This window comes from Gavialis gangeticus, unplaced genomic scaffold (genome assembly GCF_001723915.1).
Source record: "Gavialis gangeticus isolate Ggan-Ray unplaced genomic scaffold, GavGan_comp1, whole genome shotgun sequence".
Lineage (NCBI taxonomy): Eukaryota > Metazoa > Chordata > Crocodylia > Gavialidae > Gavialis > Gavialis gangeticus.
Genome location: NW_017729031.1, coordinates 91,605,271 through 91,627,208, shown reverse-complemented (window position 1 = coordinate 91,627,208; position 21,938 = coordinate 91,605,271). Strand labels below are relative to the sequence as shown.

Sequence of the window (21,938 nt, the reverse complement as noted above, 5' to 3'; positions counted from 1 at the left end):
GAGTGCAGGTCATTTGGCCCAGCAGACTTGAAAGCATCCAGGAGGTCCCTCATCTGTTCAGGACTGATTCCATGTAATCTATTGTCTTCCCCACATTCCATGGGCCTCTGGTCAGGCAAACAGCTCCCATTTGGTTTCAGAAATACTGATGGGAAGTATGTATTTAGGAGTTCTGCCTTTTCATTCATGGGCTTCGACTGTGGGCTGCCCCTGAGCATTCAGTAGGGGTCCTGTAGTGGATCCTCATTTTTTTTCTTGTTCCCTGTGTATCTTTCGAAAGACTTTTTGTTGTCTTTTATGTTGGTTGCCAGCTTGATCTCCATGCCTGCCTTAGCTTTCCATGTCTCATATCTGCAGGCCCAGGTGATACAGGTGTATTCCTCTTTGGTAGCTGATCCGTTCCTCCATTGCTTATATGTTTCTTCTTTCTTTTCCAATAGCTCCATAATATCCTTGTTGAACCAAGTGGGTCTTTTGGCTCCTTTCCTGTTTTTTGTCTGTGTGGGGATGGCCTGTTTTTGAGCTGTGAGAAATGCCTCCTTACGGAAGCACCAGGGTTCCTGAACTCCCAAATCTTCCAGTTGCTGGTTGCAGACAGCTTCTTCAGCTAGCCTCTTTTTGAGCCTGCCAAAATCTACCTTCCTGAAATATAGGACTTCTGCTCTGCTGATTTGATTTCCCAGTCTTACGGTGGATGGTGAACCTTATCAGGTTGTGATCCCTGTTGCCCAGAGTACCACCAATTCTCAAGCTCTTCCCCTTGGTCAGCACCAAATCTAGGGTGGCCTTACCCCTAGTAGGCCCTTCCACAACCTGCGTTTGAAACAGAAAAAGTTGGCTGACCTGCTGGAGGTGGCTGAGTGCTCCTCCCAACAGATGTCAGGGTAGTTGAAGTCCCCCATGACAGTCGTGTCTCTGATTCAAGCTGCCTCAGTCAGCTTTCCAGAGAATGCCTGATCACACTTCTCCTCTTGGGAGGGAGGCCTGTAGTAGACTCTCACCGTTAGGTCTCCCTCTCCTGGTTCCCCTTGTATCCTGACCCAGAGGGACTCAAGGGACCCTTCCCTGTTGTCAAACATGACCTGCAGGGAGGAGTACTGTTCTTTCACATAGAGGGGCACACCTTTTCCCTTCTTTCTGACCCGATCCTTCCTGTAAAGCCTATAGTCCTCATTGTTCACTGCCCAATTGTGTGCATCATCCCACCAGGTCTCCATCAACCCAATTAGATCAAATTCCTCATCAACCAGAAGGAAGACCAGTTCCTCCTGTTCATTTCCCATAGTTCTGGCATTCCCATAAAGGGACCTGAGTTCCCCGCTGGTTGCCTCAGGTTTTCTGTCATGCCACCTGTTAGTACTTATCTGGACGTCCATTGCTTGAATGCCCTCCCGTGTGTCATTGTGGCTAGAGGATTTGTGCACAGCAGTGGAACCTTCTCCCCAGCCCCTGTATGTGCCTAGTTTAAAGCCTTCCTCAAGAAGTTGGTGACTTTCATAGTGAAGAGCTTCTTCCCTCTGCTTATGAGATGAATACTATCCCTTGCATGTCGACCGCTGTAGTAAACTGCGCATCAAAGTTGAGGTATCCAAAACCCACACAGTGACACCATCTCCAAAGCCTTTGGTTGACCTCCTTCATGCACTCTTCCCTCCAATGGCCACGGCCCTTGACTGGGAGGATTGAGGAGAAGGCCACCTCTGCTCCTAAGGTCCTTCACTTCCATGGTTTTGTAATCTCTCATGATCCTCCCAGGGCTACTTCATGCCATATTGTTGGTGCCCACGTGAACAAGTAGCATGGGGTAGTGGTCAGTAGGGCAGACCAGTTTAGGGATCCTTGCTATAACATCTCTGATCCTGGCTCCTACAAGGCAGCAGACCTCTTGAGCAAATGGGTCTGGATGACAAATGACTCCTTCTGTGTCTTTCAGCTGGGAGTCTCCTATAACTATCATCCTATGTTGTTTCCTTGCTTGGATTGGTTTATCCCTTCTGTATGCATCGACTGCCGATGGTGTGAGGGCTTCGTAGCTGTTGTGTAGGGTTATTGGTGGGACAACTGATGCACATCATGGCTTCGGTCCTGATGTCACCAATGTCCATCTGCTATTGGTTGGGGCATCTTGTTCAGGCCTGCGCTCCTGCCTGGTCTCTGTGGCCTCCTTCTCCAGGTGCAGGGCCTCACAGTAGGCATCAATCTCTGCCTTGTGTTCCCTGATGGTCCGTAACCTGTCCATGTCCTCCTGTAGCTCCCTCACCTGGCCCTTCAGAGTCTCCAGCAGTGGGAGTGCTCATACCCCTGATCCCAGCATCCAGCAGACACGCCAGGCAGCCATCACTGTCTGCTGTCCAGGGCTCTGTCTGGGTGGAGGCCTCCAAGGTACTGGGGGGTGGAGGGTAGTCCATCCAGATCACGAAGCCTGGCAGTGCAGTGTGTACCCACTATTTTGCAGGGCAAGCTCTGGTCATGTGCCCCCCCCAGGTGTTTGTATAAATGGGAGACCAGGTGGGTGTTATTGCCTCCACATGGTCCTCAACAGCTGCTACTGCTGCTGCTGTAGCTTGGCAAGCAGGTTTGAATAGCTGCCTGTAGGGGGATCTCCTAGCTACCTGACTTTCTGCACAGCCAGGGGGATTTCCCTGCGTCCCTGAGTCCCTAACTGGTGGTGGGAGGGTGGAGAGGGTTGGTCCCTCATCCCCTTTACTTGATGTCCAGTGCCAAAGGACTATCCTTGGCATGGGGGGCTTTGGCTGCCTGGAGGTACAGCAGGCACAGGGTGAGCCATGCTGTGCGTGGGGCAACTGGGGGGCAACTCAGGAGCAAGAGTGCCTGCTGATGGCCCTTTTGCACTCCCTTCCATGCAAACTCCCACACTAATTCACACGCTGGGCTGAGAGCATGCCTGTTTGCGCAGCTCTGGTTGCACGGGTCCCTGGGAGGGGGGATGTGACCATCCTTGGCTCCACTCAGCTGCCTCCTCTAGCTAGTGCCCACCCACTGCAGGCCTCAGTTACCTCCTGGCTCCACACTGGGGGTCAGGATGCTAGTCTGCCGGGGTCTTCGCTCTTAAGGGGTGTGATGGGCTTGTACTCATGCGCCTCCCATGAAGAGCTGGTTGTAAAGTGCATTAAATTTAGGAGCGTATAGCAAAGTCGCATTAGTGCACATGCAGGTGCGCTAATGTGCATTAACGTCATTTGTGTTCATTGACACACACCACGTTAATGCACTTTAGTGCATCTACACATGCACTAATGTGACTTTGCTATTCATACCTAAATTTGATACCTACTTTATGCAAGTATCAAATTTAGGCTTATATAGCTTTAAATTGCCATGTTTAAGGTGTATTAAAGGGCACACGTGTAGACACCCCCCACCCAATGTGCCTTAAAAATGGCAATTTTTAGGCTAAGTTTGCTTAAAAGAGGAGCATGTAGATGGGCCCAGTAAAGCGCAGGCTTTTGCTTTTCTAGACAAACGTAGCTATAGTCCATGTCCCAAAAAGTTTAGATTGCATTGCATCTAATTCAGTATAGTGTTTCTGTAATCAAAACTACTTTACCCGGTCTCGCTCACTTCAGTGATGGCACACAAGAGCCTGTCTCAGTGCAGTGCTGGGACCAACAAAATAAGTCTATAAACAAATGAAATGTTTGAAGTGTTGTTGAATTCTGTCCTGGCCATTACATGATTTATTGTGATTTAGTCTGATTAAAAAAATATATAAATTTCTTCAAATGTGCTTTATCTCCGACTTAATATTATCTATTATAAGTAGAGAATGGAATATTTTTGACTTCATGTAAAGTAATTCAGAAGTGAATAGTTAATACGGAATTGTATAGAGAAAAGGACTACTCAGTTCTTATATCTCTGTGTATACACTTTTTTAATGTGTAAAGAAAGAAATCTGAATAGATCTGATGTCCAGTCAGCCTTATGGACTAATTCTGAATGCTTTACCAGAAAATGAAGGTGATGGGAGGTCTATTTCAGACCCTCTCAAATCTCTTGGTTCTGTCGGTTGTGGCAGTTGGAAAATGGGTCAGAAGGGTTGCAGAGCTTCTCATCTTAAAATGATGCCAGGATCTTTTTTTTTTAATTATTTGCCTATGGTCTCCAGCATTGGACAGAATAGCAGGCCTTTATTTCTTTATCTTCTTATATCTGTGTAGTGTCTTTCCGCTTCTAATTAAAGGAAAAGAATAAATTGCTAGTAGAGGTTTTTGTAAATCTCATGACCCATAAATCCTTGGCTCAGTGCCTCCTACATAATGTCATCTTTAACCAATCAGAATGCAGCTGCATTTGATTACTTATAAAACGTTAGTTGATTAGATAAGAGAATATTATTTAGACAGACAATGCCTTGTGCTTGGCATTTTCAGTTACTTCTTCCACCCCACCCCACCCCCTTTTATCCTCTCCATTATACTGTCTGCCTCTAGAAACTCAAATACAGCTACTTTAACTTCTTTATTGGGGTACCTGACTGGACTACTTTATGTAAAAACAATGAGAAATGTTCCAGACAGCAAATTTCTATTTATGACCGTCTGAAATATCGAGCAGTGCTGCATCTTAAAATAGTGCTGAGCAAGAAACTGCAAGTTTTTCTTCATGGTCAAATAAAAAAAATTTTTTTTTTCTGCTTGTCAAATGGCATCATAATATTGAGTGTACCTCTGGAGACAGAAGCTGGTTCTGTCATACTTTGTTTGCTGAGTTTTTTTTACCCTTGTTATGGTAGGGTGTGGTTTTTATCCAGTTGATTTTCTTGCAGCCCAGATATTTTCCTTTGGAATTTTTGGTTTACACTGTGGTATAGATGAGCCATCATTTCCCACATGCTCTGGTTGCCAAACTTTGTTTGTACTACTCCATCAGAAATACTGTCTGAGAATCTCTTTTGACAACTGAATGTTAATTTTAATCCATCTTCATAGTGAAACAGACCAGTCTCTATTGTGCAGTAAGTAATGATTAGAAATTACATAGTTGACATTTAAACACTACGCTTTGAAATTACTGATTTTTTTTTTTTATGCTAGATTTTTTTCTATTTGAAGAAATGGATTGCAGGCTTGTAAATGAATTGGAATATTATGTAGCTTTTATTATACATAGATACTTTGAACAAAGAGATCCTTATTTGCAGAATTTCTCAAGACAAAGTCTGCATATGAGACGTGTTTCATTTCCCCTTTTGCTTGCAGATGTGACATTTAAAATCTTGAGTATGCACAAGACCCCTCTTTTTAAACACCTTTGATTTAAAAGAAAGCTAGAATGTTAGTACAAGTGTTATATTCTAAGTCTACTTTTATGCAAGTATAAAATCCTCTTTAGAAAGCTTTTTTAGGAAATTATAAATCTCTGATTAAAACTCCATTTTAAAACAAATTGCAGTTATGTTCAAATCCAGATAGTAGAGAAGAGCTCGTTACTGGAGGCACTGTGTTCTTGTTCTTAGGAAAAATGCCTTTCCATTGGCTGGAGACTCAAAGATTTAGCTCTAAATCTTTCTGAAACTTTCATCACAAGGTATTTAAATTTTAATTCACCAATGCTTTCACTGAAATGGCAGTAGTTAAATATCCTCTGTTTATTTATTGCTCTTTCAGGTGCAGTGGCAAGCACAGAAGTAAAAATGAAATTACAAGAGTTTGTCTTAAATAAAAAGAAGGCTTTGGCACACCGGAATCTCAACCATTGCATTTCCAGTGATCCCCGCTTCTGGTATGGGTAAGTGGTACTGGGCTTATCTTGATTCAGCCAGTGCCATCTTTGTTTACAGTTACTAGAGAGGTAGGGAAAGGGGCTGATGCATTTTTAATAAAAGAGCTATATGTTACTGATAGGTGTTAGTTTGGCTTAATTTTTTCTAGGTATATGCATTGCAAATTGTAGTGGTTGTGAAAGGAATTATCTGACATTTCATGGAAGGTATTCTTCTCAAATACTGTTACGTTACACTAAATCATACACATATGCCTTCTCTAATTCAGGAACGTCAAACTCATTTGGTCTCTGGGCTAGAACTGGATTGTAGAGCTCATTGTAGGCCAGATCTGGACCTGCCTCTAGCAGTCTGATGAGCAGCATTGGCATTAACCACCATGAGTGCCTGAGCCAAAGTGTCAGTTCACGGATCCACAGGAGTTAATAAAGCCATTGCTTGCTGTGCTGTGGCTGAAATGAGCCCTGGTCAGACTCTGCCCCAGAAATTGGTGGCAGGGTGTGTGATGGTGACATTATATCCACTGTGGCTCTCTGAGCTGCTGTGTTAGGGATTAACACTATCACCGCACACCCCATCCCTGAATTCCCAGCCCCTCCAGGGTCTAGACTGTCACCCCACTCAAGTGTAACTGTCCACAACATAGTTTCTCCTAAGAGCACTTTGATGGATATTTTTTCTGTGACTACTCAAAGTTGATTATTCTGTGTAATCATACCTACAGATCAGTCTCTACCAGACATCTAAAATTCTTTAACTCATCACATGGTCTTCAGTATGAGAAATTTGTCTCTCTGGGGTAATGGAAAAATTACCCTTACAATTCACGTAATTGGCATTCAGGTTATTTAAAATATTCCATTTTTTTAAATATTCAAATCGTACCCCTCAAATTAATCTCTGTGGCCATGTAGTGTTAATAAAAAAAAAAATTAAGGATTTGCTACATCAGTCATATACATACTTGAAAATACTGTGCCTTGAAAGTGTCAGACCAGATAGTAGAAACAATTTTTAGTGCTGAAAATGCTTTACTGAAGACACTAACTATTGACCACCACCCATTCCAAACCAGGCATTTTGAGCAGGATAGTATCAGCTGATGTTAATTGGCACAATTGGCATTCTTGTGCTGAACCCCGGATAATGCTAAATAGTCTACAGCTTGATGACACCAAACTGTCCTTTAGACATCACAGCCAATGATCATGAAGAGAAATGAATATCAACAGAGCTTTACAGATCTTTCAGACCTAACAGTGGAACCTCACTGTGCATCCCTCAACTCAATTGAGGGGATAAGCAGAGCTAAAAGTGAATATTTGTTTACAATTTTGGTAGAAAATTGCATTGGTGAACCAGATCACCTCTGAATACTCTCTCTGTGTATTTAATGAAATTCTATTGGATTTGCACAATACTACACCAGAGGCAATCAGCTGCTGCAAAATTTGGACATAAAATTGTGAATATGGTTTTCCTTGCTTTGTGATCATTGTATCATCATATGTTAAAAAAATTGGCACAATGTCACATGAAAGAAAAGTGATTTCTTTAAGCCAAGTTATAGACAGACATCAGTGTTTCTCAATTATTTTAATACTCAAGACTAATTTTATGTTTGAGATTTACTCTCAAATAAGGACCACAACCCCCCCTCTCTTTACACATATTTCTCAGAGAAAGTTCAGTGGTTGGTTTCATATGAAAGTGATATTGGCATAGTATTATGAAGAGAAAAATAGAATACACTCATTTGTTGGCTGTAGGCTGCTGTGCTACATTCCTAAATAATATCTCCTATTTGCTAATGATTTGCATTTACATCTGAATGGGTTGATCCCAGCAGTGATTTAGCATGGTCTTTCTTGAAGGTTAAAGCACAGTCCATCCTTTTCTAGCTTACTTGTGTCCACAGAAGGGTATAAATATATAAATAAACCCGAAATGTATCTTTCACTCAGCAGAGCTGAAGGCTTCTGATGTAGCTGAAAATAATTGACCTCTACTCTTGAACGTTAGTCATTGTTGGAAGAAAAACCATGACAAGTAGAACTGAAAGGGGAATAAAGAAAAATCAAGAAACCATCTCCTGATGCTTGTGGTTTGAGTGGAGGCCTACTAGCCTGTTTTTGAAAAGAAGTTGTCATTGTCCTGGTTTGTCTGGGCCTCAGTGAGTAAAACTAATTAAATGTCTGAGGGCTTTGGTCTTCTGTTTCTCCAGAGAGAGATACTTCCATGTAGATTAGGCTATCGCGGATGAGGATCATAGTTCTTTCTTAAAAAGATAAAGAAACTCATTGCAGTGAGAAATATTAGAGGCAGCTTCCTGGCCATAACCTAGCTTTCCCATGTTTCACTACCTGAACCATTTCTACTGAACAAGATCTGAATGAGGGGAAATATTTTATACCATCCTCTCACGGTAGTTTTTACCCATGCTGTTTGGTTGTGATAGTGAACTCCATCCACACTGAAACTTTCAGATCCCAAAGAAAAAGTTACTCCTACCCCTTCCTTGTGGTTGAACAGTTACACAACAGACTCTTGTGTGCATTCAGAATGGAAGGAAGAAATTAGTGTCCATGTGTAGAAGGGTATGTGTAAAAGAGAGGAGGGAATTGGGATGTGCATGTAGGAGAATGCAGGGATCAGAAGCAAAGAGAAAACTGACTAAAATGCTCTGGCTATTTTTGCTGCTCTAGAAATGGACTAGAACATCTAGAATCCACGGATAAACATGGTCCTAAGTTGGTCTTAAAGGTTGATATGGAACATGATCAGAATATTAGAAATATCGCATGGTAGCATTTTGGCTGACTTGTTCAGTGATCCCATAGAAATTTCTTAATAAAGACTATTTAATTTGGATTAACCTTACAAATGTGTAAGGAATTTAAGGGGAAAAAGTTATGGAGCTGATGTAATTTATATCAGAAGCAAGAGTTCCAAACTCAGGAAATTCAGAGTTAAATCTTAATCTTAAATGAACTTCCAGTGTTTGGAAATACAGAAATGTATACAGAAATATGGAAAGCACTCAAAAATTATAGCCCAATCCCTAAGGATATGTTGAGATGGTAAGAGAAAAATCTGATGTGCCTTTTAAACTTAGTTTTAATCTAACCTGAGATGTCAAAAGCTATTTTGCATTAAGTATAATAGTATAGTTGTGTAGTGTCATCACGCAGGCTCATATAGTAACACATGGATGATTTATGTAGTGGCAGTATTTAAGATCCACTGCTAAATCAACAGTTGGTGATAATATGAAAGAGGTGAACTCTGTTTGAAACTGGAAGCTGGCATTATTTTTCTGACAGAGTTGATTTTCCAGTATTCTGCTCAGTTGCATGAGTGACCAAGAAATTTTGGAATGACACTAAGAATACGTGACTGTGAACAGCTACATTCTCACTTTCCCATTAGGTTAAAATGCCTAGATTTTATTATGCAAAAATAGCATTAAGTCAATAGTGGAATGAAGGCTAATGAGTGAACATTTTAATTCCAGAACTTTGATCACTTTGATCCTGTGGCCTCAGGAAAATCTGATGTGTAGTTGTGATTGTACGTGAATTCTCTGTGTTGAAAAAAAGTAAACTGTTATGGTCTGAAAGGGGCGTCTTCACCTTTCAATTAACTATGCTATTGGCATATTTCTCTTAGACCTTGGTGCCCTTAATTTTGTAGCCTACACTCATTTATGACAGGTTTTAGGCTCACAGTAAGTCCATTCAGTGGGCTGCTTGGAAATGCCTCCATCCCCAGGGTAGAACCAGAGGGGAGCAGCCAGGCAAGCTGCCACATATATCCTTATAATGGGATCATAGCAAGGAAATAGAGGGTAATGTGAGATTTGCCTAAAATAGAGGTCAGCAGCCTTTTGCCTGCACCGGCTAGAGCTTATGACCTGACAGTGGCTACGGGCTGAAAGTCTTCATCCTCCCCGAGAGCAGCCAGTAGCTGGCACTCTCTCTTGCTGCAGATTCCTGACCCCTCTAAGCTAGGGAAGCACAAATGCAAAGCAGCAGAAGGCTCCTTAGTAGAGAGCAAAGCAGCAGAAGGCTCCTTAGTAGAGGGAAGTGCTGTCAAGGGGGGTGGTTGGTACAGCGCAGTTCTGTATGGCCTATCTTCTATGCTGTCTTGGACCTGTTTGAAAGCCAAATCCAGCCTGCAGGCTGTATGTTACCAACCCCTTAATGAATAAGATGTGTGGACTAGGTGGGCTGGAAGCTCCTCCCACTAGGAGGCAGAGGCAATATCATTTGGCAGAGATATGTCAAAGATATAGCCTGCAGTACTGCCTGTGTGTATTGGACAGGCTCCATGTGACACATACAGCATAATAACCTCCTGACCAAGGGCCAGATAAAGAAAAGACTAGAATCTTTGGAGTACCCAGGTCCAAAATAATGATAGAAAATAATCAACAGGCAACTAAACCTGGAATGTCCAAGGAGGTTAAAGTGTTCTGCCATGGGCATACATGACTTTCTGGAGCTGATGTTAGATTGGCATTTATTCATTCTTTCACGTAGAGGGGCCCTTTAAGCAGCAGATGGTATATATAACATTGGTAGAGTTGAAGCGCCTTGGATGTTATAAGCAATGTTATTTGATCCAGTGATGTCTGTGCTTGCTGTTCCAGCACAACAGGCATCTGGGTCTGCTGCAAGTTCTGGTGCTTCAATGAGAATGGAAATTATGTAGTTTATTGCTTGAGAAATGCCATTTGAGGTTGGGGGGCTGCCTGTAAACCAGGATAGAATGGTCTCCCATGACTACCTTCAGATGGTTGCCTTTTTTCCAGGAGGGGTTGGAGGTTATTAATGGTGTAAAGTGTTCAAGCTGGGAGGTGTAGGTAGCGACCAGAATTGAACACTGATCTGACATCAGCTCTAGAAAGACACAAAGGCCAGTGGCAGAACACTTTGACCTCCCTGGACCCTCCATCTCTGACCTCAGGGTCTCTGTTCTTAGGCAGCACACCTTTAGAAACAGATTTGTACAGAAATTTGCAGAGCAAGAAATCATCCACAGACTGGATTGTGTTATATATGGGTTAAACAAGGGACTGTGGATATTTATCACATTGCCTGGATTAGTTTTTCTGATCCCTTTGTTCCTATGTGTTCTTTGCTTGTATGCCTCTTTCAACATTGTCCTCTTTCCCTTCCCCTTCCCTTTATAACTTTAGTATTCAAATAACTCTCTCCATTATATACACTGCTCTGTGCATGTCTTTTCACAGCATCTGATGAAGTGAGCTCTAGCTCACGAAAGCTTATGCTATTTATCTCTCTAATGTAGTCTGTAAACTGCAAATCTACCCTGCCTTCTCCTTGATTTCAGATTAACACAGTGACTATTAGTACAGTTACTTTTAAAATGTGTTGCCAGTAATGTTGTTCAGCATTTTAAGACTAATTTGCCACACACAATCTTGTTGTCTGTTGTATCATCTTGAACACATCATAATATAGGTTATGATGGTTTAATTGTGATACGGACAGGGCATTACAGGGTCTGCTACAGAACTGTTACTTTTTCAGGGAGGTTCTGGTGTGTATCATGTTGCTGTTGTATTCTACGTGTCTGCGACTGAAAAAAGGAAGAAAAAAAGGAAGCTTGACTGTATTTTTGTTTGTTAGTAACTGACATTGATACACTTATGTGTTTGTATTGAGTGAGATTATCAAACTCAAAGGTGCCTGTATTCCCTGCATGTGCAACACTCCACCAGAGATGCATGCAGTTGAATGTTTATTCAAATCAAATGACCGCAGGTTTGAAGTAGCATATCACCTTACATGCACACCTGTTTGAAGGATCACACATTGCAAATAATAGGTATATTATGTATTTGGAGACTTGCATATTTGAATTTGAATGTGCAATTTTATATTTCAATGTGCAGTCAATTACCAGACTTGAAAATCTCTGAAGGGTATGCTGGCATATAGTCACAAGTGCCATGCAGTTTGTTGAAACCAGTGTAAGATGTTATGCTAGGAACAGCATTGCATTCGTTGTTGGACAAGTTGTGCCTGTGTGTGTCTTGGAGCAGAAATAGTCCAGGATTGACGTGTACACACAGTGCCCCATTAATCAGGGTGTACTGAGTGGCTGAATGTGCTGCTTTTCTGCCATGGATTCATTGATGCAATCTCAGGATGACCATTCAGATGCACTTTGCAATGTCCCGGGCTAAACTGTTAGTACTACTTATCCCATTAATCTTTTCAAGATTTATCCAAGGAGAACAGACATGAATGTCTGAACAGTTTTGCAGTTTGTCCCAGGATAAAATGGTTTATCCTGGGATAAATATGATGTCTGCTTATAGCCTTGTTGTTATATTTCCCAGTGCTGCAAACAATTATGAGTGGTGAAAGTTTGCAGTATTGAGTATCCAGGATTCAACAAATCCAGATGCATCAAACAAGGCTTTGTAGTTGAAGTGTGCCTATTCTTCATGATGGTGTAGTTTGTCATAATAAAATCAATTTTAGTACCTCTTGGTAGTAATCTGTGCTTCAGGCATTTGAACTTTGTTTATAAAATATCTTTTGGAGTTGACTTCAAATAAAATGGATGGAACTGGGGAAAGAAAACTAATTCTGCATTGTGGAGGATTTAGACATTTTGCAATCTGATTTCATTCAGATGGAGTGTACTAGTGAACTGTGTGTGCATGCATGTGGTTACAGAAATAGAAAATGTGCATGTATTAATATAATGTGAAAGTATTGCAGATCTGTTGAAGATTTTATGGAAAATTTACAAATGCAGGAACTAAAAATAAATATTACATTAAATTGTTTGGGAAGGATATTCATGTAGAACATTCTAACTTGCATATTTTGTAGCCTATTTAGTAAATAAATGCACTTTTAAAAAAAACTTGTAAAAATTACAAACGTTCATTTTGTTTTTTTGAAAGCTTTTGATAAGCAGTTCCTCACATTTCAATTGAAATCTATACATTTTAGTACATTGGTTACTATAAACCTGGTGAAACATGCTTCTTACTATTTTAACTTCCTAGATGTTCTGCTAAAGAAATTGGATCGTTTATTTAATGTTGAAGTTGAACTACAATAAATATCTTTCCCTAAGGATATTTTACTTGCAGAATATTTTAATCAAGTTCTTCTAGAATGCCTGATTAATGAATAAGAAAGAGTATAACTGGGAGGACTGAATGTTTCTATAGCCAGGTGCTTATTCTCATTAAATTATTTAATATTTTAAACAAAGAATACAGTGATTAAGTAATATTCTCTCTGTAAAATTGTTTGATAGCTGTGTGTCTATAATCTCTAGCTATTAACGGGATCATTTTGTTAAGTTGTCAAACTTTATTAATGTGGAAAGTCCAGAGATTTCCAAAATTCTGTACTGGTCGAGTTTCAGCAACAGCTCATACACTTCCCAGAAAATAAATTGGCAAACTTGGTAAAGGTCACTAAGTAGAAAAAATACAGCCACCGTAGTTGTGGAAGATTGTAAAATTCATTAATTATTTAATATCTTTAGCAAACAATAAATTACTTCCAACGGTCTTTTCAAACAAAGCTATAAACTGTCATCTTTAAAAAGATGATCCTGAACAGTTTTGAGTACTTCGATGCCAACCCTGCAAAGTACCCATACCTCGATTCAGCAGAGTAATATCCAGAAAGACCACCTATCCAGCATTGTTGCTGTTGTAGGTTTTACAGATGAACAGCTAATGTGTTTACAATAAACTTTTTTATGCCATTGTTTTGGGTTTCAGTTTAGCAATGGCCATTAGCAGGAAAAGTTTAGCAATGGCCATTAGCAGGAAAAGTACAAGAAAGCATGTAAATATGCTTAACTTCTGCAGTATGACTCCTCTTATTGAATAAGGTCCCAATTTAACACAGTTCTTAAATATACATCGTTGCCATACTTAGTTGAATTGGAGCCTTATGTTGTAGGTCTACTCCCATGCTTAAACTTAAGCATATGTGTAATTGTCTTGCCAAATCAAGGTCTCAGATTTTAAATCCTTTTTTGTTGTTGTTGTATTTGGATGTTTATGTAAAGAGGGAACTAGTACAAGGAAAACAACAGGAAACAAGTGAACAAAAGGTCTGGTTGCTTCTTTGGGTTGTTTTTTAAAGAGAGAGTGCCTTTGTTCAAGGTTAACTTTGAGTTACAAATGGATTGCCATGGTTTGAAAGTCAATAGAGGACTGTTTTACTATAACAGTGAGAAAATTATTCTATGCCAAATTTCTTTACAGTTTTATAATATTTTCTCCACTTCTTTCTACTTCCTATACAGGAAAACACAGCATAGTTCTCTTGACCAGAGTTCCCCTCCCCAAAGTGGAGTATCAGGCACCTATAACCACCCTGTACTGGGGATGTATGATTCCAAAGACGACTTTCCACTCAGAAAAACAGGTAAAACCTACAATAATAGTCTACTTTCCTTACTTAAATATGGTTTTCTTCATTGCAACACTCATTCCTTTTTCAAAATGAGTAAATAAATCTTAACCCAAAAATTAGTGTTACTTACTGAGATAATATTTTAAACAAGTAGTTTCTTTTTCTTGTGCACTCTCATCCTGTAGAAGGAATGAAGAATGCATGGCTCTACCTTCTGTTTGACTTCAGATAAACACAGCTAACTATCTCTTTCTACCGTAAAAACTATGGAAGGTAATTTATTTTACATCAAATCTGAGACTGTCATTTTCACAAGGAAAAAAATAATATCCTGATTTAACTGTCTAGAATCAATATGTTTCATTGAATAATTACATGTTTATTTCTTGGTGGTTTTCTTAAAAGGAGAGGAAGAGGGGGAGAGGTCAGAGATCATGGGGACTTTACTGTAACTAAACAGTAGGGCTGTGCGAAGCTTCAGTCCCCAATTCAATTTGGCAGAAAGTCAGCCCGATTCGGTGGCCAAATCTTTGAATCCAAATTGAATCAGAGGACCTTTTAATCTCACCGAATCGAATTGGAGCCTTCTGAATTGATTTGGAAAGATTTAGAGATTCGGACATAGACACAGCTTTAAATGTTTTTCTATATACCTCTAGGTAGCAGGCGGCTTGTGAAGGCTGCGATGCTGGGGCGCATGGCATGTCCCACAGGAGTGCGGGGGACTCCCCAGCATGCTTGGCAGCTGACTTGGAAGTGGATCGGAAACACTTCTGGTTCGCCGGGGAGCACTCCGGGGCCCCTGCCCCACACCCCTCCTACTCGGCACCTGGTGCCTCCTGGCTCTGGAGAGGCACCCAGGGTTCCCCCGCGGCTGATTGCCGAGCTAGGTAGGGTGCAAGGGGTCCCCCCCACGCGCTTGGCAGTGGACCTGAAAGTACTTTCTGGTCCACTTTCCTCCCGTGCTCCTGTGGGATGCTCCATCCGCCCTAGCATCGCAGTGTTCACAAGCCACACTGGTACCTTGAGGTATGTAGAACATTTTTTTTAAACTGTGTCTTTGTCCGAATCACTGATTCTCTGAATCAGCTTCGAATCTTCAGATTCTGATTCGGCCAAATCAAATCGGGGACAGTGATCTGAATCAACTAATCAAATCGCCCGCTTCACATACCCCTACTAAACAGTTACTTTTCAGTTATGTTGTTTCCTGCAATGTGGTTGAGGGGGTTTGTTATTTCTCCATGATGCATTATGTAAATTTCTGTATTTTGATTAGCCACTATCATTAACTCAACGTCATATCTGCCAAAAACCAAAATGCAACCTCGGGTTCTAATATCACCAGCCTGCAAGCTACTGCTATTTCCTTCAGGGAATACCTAAACTCTGATTGATTCCTCTTGATTTCAGAAATAATAGTGACTGAAAGGGCTGTATACATAGTATTGTATGTTTTTAAGTAACTTTTTAATAGCCAGGTTTAACTAGGAGAGCTGCTCTTTTTGAGAAGTCAAAATAGAAGTAAAAGGAAAAACCAGGGATGCATTTGAAAAAAAGAATTTGAGACCTGCTGTAGGTTTCTTTTGAAAACCACTGTTTACATGGGAAGTCCTATAACTGTAGATTGGATGAATCCTTGCATTCTGTTTAACTGACAGCCACTAGCCAAAATAACACTTAAAGATTTGCATGGTCATGTTTTGAATATGTAAATGTGTCTAGTGCGATTACTGTAATCTCTGCTCTGATTGGTTGCCAAGCTGTTGGCAAAGTCTGGTTGGTTGCAAAGTCTGTTTATTTGCAACTGACAGCCACTCTACTTTCACTCTTTTGAAACCTCAAACTTGTCGAATAATTAAAGGGAAAAGAAAAAGCACAACTGAAAAATAATAAACTGCTGTTGTATTTATATTCCTTTATATACATTCAGATTAAGGCAAGTGAAATATTTTTACTATTTTAAGTAAAATATTTTGTGAAAACTTAACAGGCATATACAAAATTTTTAACTTCAGTTACAAGAAATTTGTATGTATGTTAGCTGTGTTTCAGCCAGCTTCCCTGTGTGAAGAGTGTGGCCCAATCTAGTTGTGCAATATTGTCTTAATGCTTCTGAACTGTGGTTCTCCAGGGATAATGTTGTTCTAAAGTCACACCCATGGTTCACATTTAGTTAGCATGAGTACAGTAAGTCTATCTGGAACTCTGGGCCATCCCTATAATTCATATATTTTATTGAAAAAGTTGAGGATTATCCTTCAAATTTATTATATAGTCCCAGATTCATTTTTCTTGTACAACTAAGGTAAGAGCCATCAGAAAAGAAAGTGGAGTGTTATTACATTCATTTTACATCAGCTCCTGAGAATTGCATTTGTCAAATATAGATATATTACATAGCATTTCAAATATATATATAATTGGACTGAAATGCTATGTATACTTACCAATTGTCTTCTGTTCTTCATACCTTTATAGTGACTTTTGGGAGTCTCCTGTAGTTGCCTTGTTTTTTAGTTAGTTTTTAAAGATTTATCTGTAAATATGGGTATCAGTCTCTCATAGTTTTAATGCAACAGTTTAGCCACTTACAGAAGGCTACGATAAGTTTAAGATGAACATTTTTTGCAAATGTATTCCGTAAATTGTTTGATCAAGTGTTTGATTGTATTCTGTCACTTACTGCATCTAACATAGTCTTTGCCTAGTAGTCTGTCACTTTGTAAATAACAAATTGTTGTTTCTATTAAAGCCCTCCAACAGCAGAATTTTAATGGAACATGTGTAATAAATTACTTTTAAAGTTGTCACGTATTGTTCTATACATTGTAGAACTGTGTCATTGTATTTTTCTCAGCTAGTTGCATTATATTTTTTCACATTACTCTGCCATAGGTAAACTGTTGTCATTTTGTATAAATTGAAAGAGGTTTCTCAGTTAAGAATATTTATAAGGAAAAGGTAAGGGAGGTATTCTGTACCATTTGTAACAACTTGTAGCATTACTCGGTGGATAAAAGAACAATGCAATATTTATAAAGCTTTGACTTCAATGTAGTGTGGATGTATCTGAGCTAGCTTTACACAAGCTGGGTTGGGTAGCAGTAGCAGTTGAGTTGCATTGGCACAGGGCTTCTGTTGGGCTACCTCCCCAGTTATTTAACTTGGTTTTCAGGCCAGTTTTTGCAACCCTTGCTTTAGCTTTGTACTGCAATAGCTGCTAGTATCCAAGCTAGCTAATTTATCTACACCAAACTGCAGTTACATCATTGACTGCTGTGTAAATATACCCTAAAACCTGTCTGCACCTGAAATAATCAGACTTCAAATGAAAAGAGAGACGTCTATGTACTTTCATTGATGGAAATAGGAGGGAGAAATTGGACTGTTGAAGCTTTCACTTAAATGTAGAAAAACGTTGGCTATCCTGCATCTTGGGAACAGCTGTTAGTCAGAGTAGAAGCAGCATTGTGACATTTTTGTCCATGCTTGTGCTTAGCTGTATCTCTACTGCCCCTTGTACCCTAAAATACATCGGATATGAAGCTGTAAGTTTACATTTAGTTCCAGCAACAATGACCCAGTGCCCCCAGAGAAGAAACTGAGTGATCAAGAAGTCAGGTCAGTATTCCAAACCAAATCGGGGGATGTATGTTGGAGATGGACATCTGACAAATATATGAACAACAGATTAAACTAAATCTTTGGCCATGGCCTCTGCCAAAAAGTCAGCTGCCTGAACTGACTTCCACCAAAGATGAGACCAGGCTGGGTTAATTTCTTGGGGGGTGGGGATCATATGTATGCCTTTATTCTTGCTTTTCTAGAGCATATCTTAAGGGTAGTAAACGTTTTAATAGCAATTTCATATCTTTAATTTTAATCAAGCAGTCTTTTTTTCCCATATAGTCAAATACTTAAATACTGTTCTGTCCTATGTGTAAAGTGAGCAGATGTTGCTGTTCGTTAGGGAAGGCTTACCAGCGGTAAGCATAATGGCATATGCGAGTAAGATTTTAGTGTATGTACTAAAACAGAGGAAAAGTTTCTGTGTGAAGGTCACTTTATAGTTTCTTGTTATTAAAGGGGATACTTTGATAACTGTGGGTATGACCCACTATGGGCTTTTTTGAAAAACTGGATCTTCTAGGGACAGGACAGGCAAGTTATCAAACTGGAGAGAAACACTGGGGAATACCTATGGCAGGTGCCTTGCCTCATTTTACACTGGAATTGCTTATTATCTTATCTCAAGTAATATTTTATAGGTAGTAAAGCAATGTGATTGAACTAGGAGTTCGCCAGTGTATTCAAACAATATGACTCACCCAGCTGCTAGAAATGTCTTTCCATTTGGTGAGGCCTCATGAAACCAGAACTAGATATGCACAATGTTATATATGTTTGGAAAAGATCAGTGCTGTAGAAAGGGGGTGGGGGGGTGAGGCGAGCAGGGCAACCGCCCTGGGCGCCACAGCAAAGGGGTGCCAACAGGCACTGCCCAGCCGGGGCAGGGTGCAGGACAGAGCTATAAGTGGCTCATTTGGGGGTGCACAGAGATGGGGGAGGGTGGCTTCCACCACTTCAGGCAGTCCCAGGCAAGCTTGGGGGGGCCATGTGCCCCCTGGATCCATGTGCGGGCCGAGGGTAGGCTGCCTCTGTGTGTTTTACCCCAGGTGCCAAACTTCCTTGTCACAGTACTGGGAAGGGCCAAGATGTATCTATCTATCGTATGTAGGGTATTCTAAAGCACTTCAGGGTACTAGAAAATGTTTGGTTTTCAATTTCTGGATAACTGGACAATTCTAAGTGTTTTCATTATTATTGCCAGGCCTGAAAAAAAACTTGCAGTGTCATCCTTTTTGTTCCACTCAAAAGAGGATTAAGAATCTGGATACAGCTTTCTTGGCCATAGAACTCCCTTCTACAAGAATCAGTAGATCTCCAAGTTTCCAACAATTGGTTCAAGGGCCATTTTTAAATATTCCAGTGTGGACTTGAATTTTCATTTAAGGAAGGTTCAGGTACTGATCTTACTATCTGGTTCAGCATTGCAGGCTAACCTACACTCTGTGATTTTTGGGCATCCTATCCCTGAAACAGGAGGACTTTCCCAACCCACCTGCTGAGATGAAGGTGCTTTAAGATTGTAACCCAATAACTGTCTTCTTCCCTGATAAGGCAGTCTTGTCTCCTGCTCTTCTGATAAGGCAGAACTGTAGGCAGACAACTTTAGCTGTTTCAAAGACTTGGCGAGATAAATGGCTCTAGGGCTCTTTCAGATTTACCTCCTCCACTGAAATCTAATTTTTGTGTTAGTTAATAAGCTGATAGATCTCTTGCAACTGCCTGCACCTAGTAAGATGGTAGTGCTTTCCCCTCTCTTCCCAGTCAACAAATGAATCATAGACTCTGGAAGGATTGTATGACAGATTGTTAACCACCTCTGCCCAGACTGTGTAGAAGATTGACAAAAATCATCAAGCTCCTTCCAGGGGTTCAGTTTTTCTGTATTTGCCTTATGCCTTCTCTCTGTTGGTCACAGCTGCCAGTGAAAAGGCTAAATAGTTTCAGAGTACCTCAGACAACAAAGGCTACCTATACTTGTGTTTGAGGTTGGGGGGGCGGGGGAGCATTAATTAGAGTGGTTCCAGACAGCTGCTCTAATTAAAAAGGCTCGCTGTCATGTGTATTAAGTCCCCCTGCGTGTTTCAAAATGGCCATGGATGCTTTATCTAAAGCTCATTCGACAAGGTAGATAAAGCATCTCTGTGGCCATTTTGAAACACATAGGGGCTTAATACACATGACAGTGCTAGAGCATTATAATTAGAACATGGTACAGACTTGATTACTTCAGTCTGCTCTAATGCGTTCTAATTAAAATGTGAAGGAGAACCTCTATAGACACCCAAAGAGCCTATAAGGCTGGACTTCCTGAGGCATAAGTCCTTCTGTTTTGCTAATATGCCATTCCAGTAGTTGAGTACCAGGCACTATTGATTAGATACGATTTATGAATATGTGCAATTGTTCGCTGACAGACTGCCACTTGACTTGCTAGAGGCTTTGCCACCCGGATATTTGGAGGAATAGCTAGTAGGTAGTATCTTGCTTTATACTGCATTGGATATGGCTGATACCACATTCAGCTTGATGACCCTTGCTGTTGTCCTAAGATGGTTGTCCAGGGTTTGTGGTTCTGGCTTCCTGTAGGGCAGGGGCAGGCAATTATTTTGGGCATTATGTCACAAGTTTTGCCTTTTGGCAGCTTGAGGTGCAATTCCCCCCAAACTCCTGCACCTGTCACCTTGACACTTGGCAGGTTTTGTGGCTTTAGCAGGGGCTACCACCCCTGCAGTTTTCACCCCCCTGTGGTGTAACACATAGACGTGACATAAGTTTTGCTTTCAAGAATTTGAGGTGCAGTTCCCCCCGAACCCCTGCACCGATCTTAAAAACTTGGCAGGCTTCATGCTCTCAGCAGAGGCTACCACCCCTGCAAATTTCATTGAAATCAAACAAAAAACCAACAAAGTTATAGATATTTAATTGATTCCCCATTATACCCTATGGCCAGATCTCTGAGGCAGCTTCAAAGCTTCAGAGCCACTTCAGCCAGATCGAAGCGGGAACCTGGTCCAGAGCCCTGGATTGGATCGCTGGAACCGGAAGCAGCTGGATGCAAAGCCGGGTCAAATAGCTGCCTACTCACACAGCCCTACTCTACAGCTACAATGCCATCTATCCATAGAAAAGAGGGTTTAAGATCCTTTTCAGTGTGCAAAGGTGCCAACCACTTCTAAAACTGGCACACTTCCCACTGGACACACCTTTTGGCCATGTACCTCTTGGGCTTTCGGAAAACCTTGGTGAATTATTTCAGCAGATGTCTCCCTTCTGTGATTCAGAGAGATCAAGAATGCTAGGCATTTTCTTGGTCAGAATCTGCCCAAATATCTACTATTTTGCTTTGGACATCATCAAGAAATGCTGGACCTTATGCCTCCAAAGTAGAGCACAGCTCAGCATCAGTCTTGCTGTCTGATGCTGTCTTCATCTTGTGTTCAGAGTTTATTTAGCAGCTACATTGAGAACAGGATACAGATAATTAAAAATTGCACCTCCAAGGAGTCTAATATTAAAATAATTTCATGCAGAAACTCAAAGGCCAAAAAACCTATAACTTGCACAAGCCTTCCAACCTATAACTTGCACAGTATTGGTCCAGTAATCTGTCATGTTCCACCCAATGGTGCTGAAGTTGGAGAGTATAACAAAGGGTATCTCTGCTGTTAAGAGTTCTGTTCCCAGAGTTCTCTCCTCAGTCTCTATTCTCGCTCTCAGCTGCTTGGGATTTTACCCATTACTCCAAAACATTGGCTTCTCCTGGTACTGACATACCACTACCCATTTCCCATTGCTATACAATTTATTTAACTTAAGCCTCCCCCTTGCCTCCCCCATCTTAGTTTGAGTTACCTTTCCTTCTTTCAGTCTCTAGTGCATTAAATGACTCTTTGACTCAATCCTTATCTGCCCCATATTTTCTTTCTTGCTCCTTTGTTCCATCTGCCGTCTTATTTCCATAGTTCTAAAGAAATCCTCTACTTTGCCTCCAAGCTCCTGAATTTCATTATTTCATCTCTTCCTTTCCCTCTCTCCCAACTTCCAGTGGTCTTTCATTCACTTCCCTCTGCTGTCTACCACCTGCTCTGATGTTACCCACACATACTAAGATTAGATTGTGTGCCCCCCCCCCC

The 21,938-nt window shown here is 40.9% G+C and overlaps 1 protein-coding gene across 7 annotated transcripts in view; it reads left to right on the top strand.

Annotated features, from left to right (window-relative positions):
- HDAC4 (histone deacetylase 4) overlaps window positions 1-21,938 on the top strand; it is a 481,696-nt gene that overhangs the window by 278,340 nt on the left and 181,418 nt on the right. For 5 of the 7 annotated variants that reach the window (XM_019523379.1, XM_019523378.1, XM_019523375.1 and 2 more), the window contains 2 exons: window positions 5,631-5,751; window positions 14,063-14,184. In XM_019523379.1, the coding sequence (XP_019378924.1) occupies window positions 5,631-5,751; window positions 14,063-14,184 (243 nt within the window). The remainder of the gene's footprint in view (window positions 1-5,630; window positions 5,752-14,062; window positions 14,185-21,938) is intronic. The other 2 variants (XM_019523376.1, XM_019523374.1) reach the window with 1 other exon arrangement.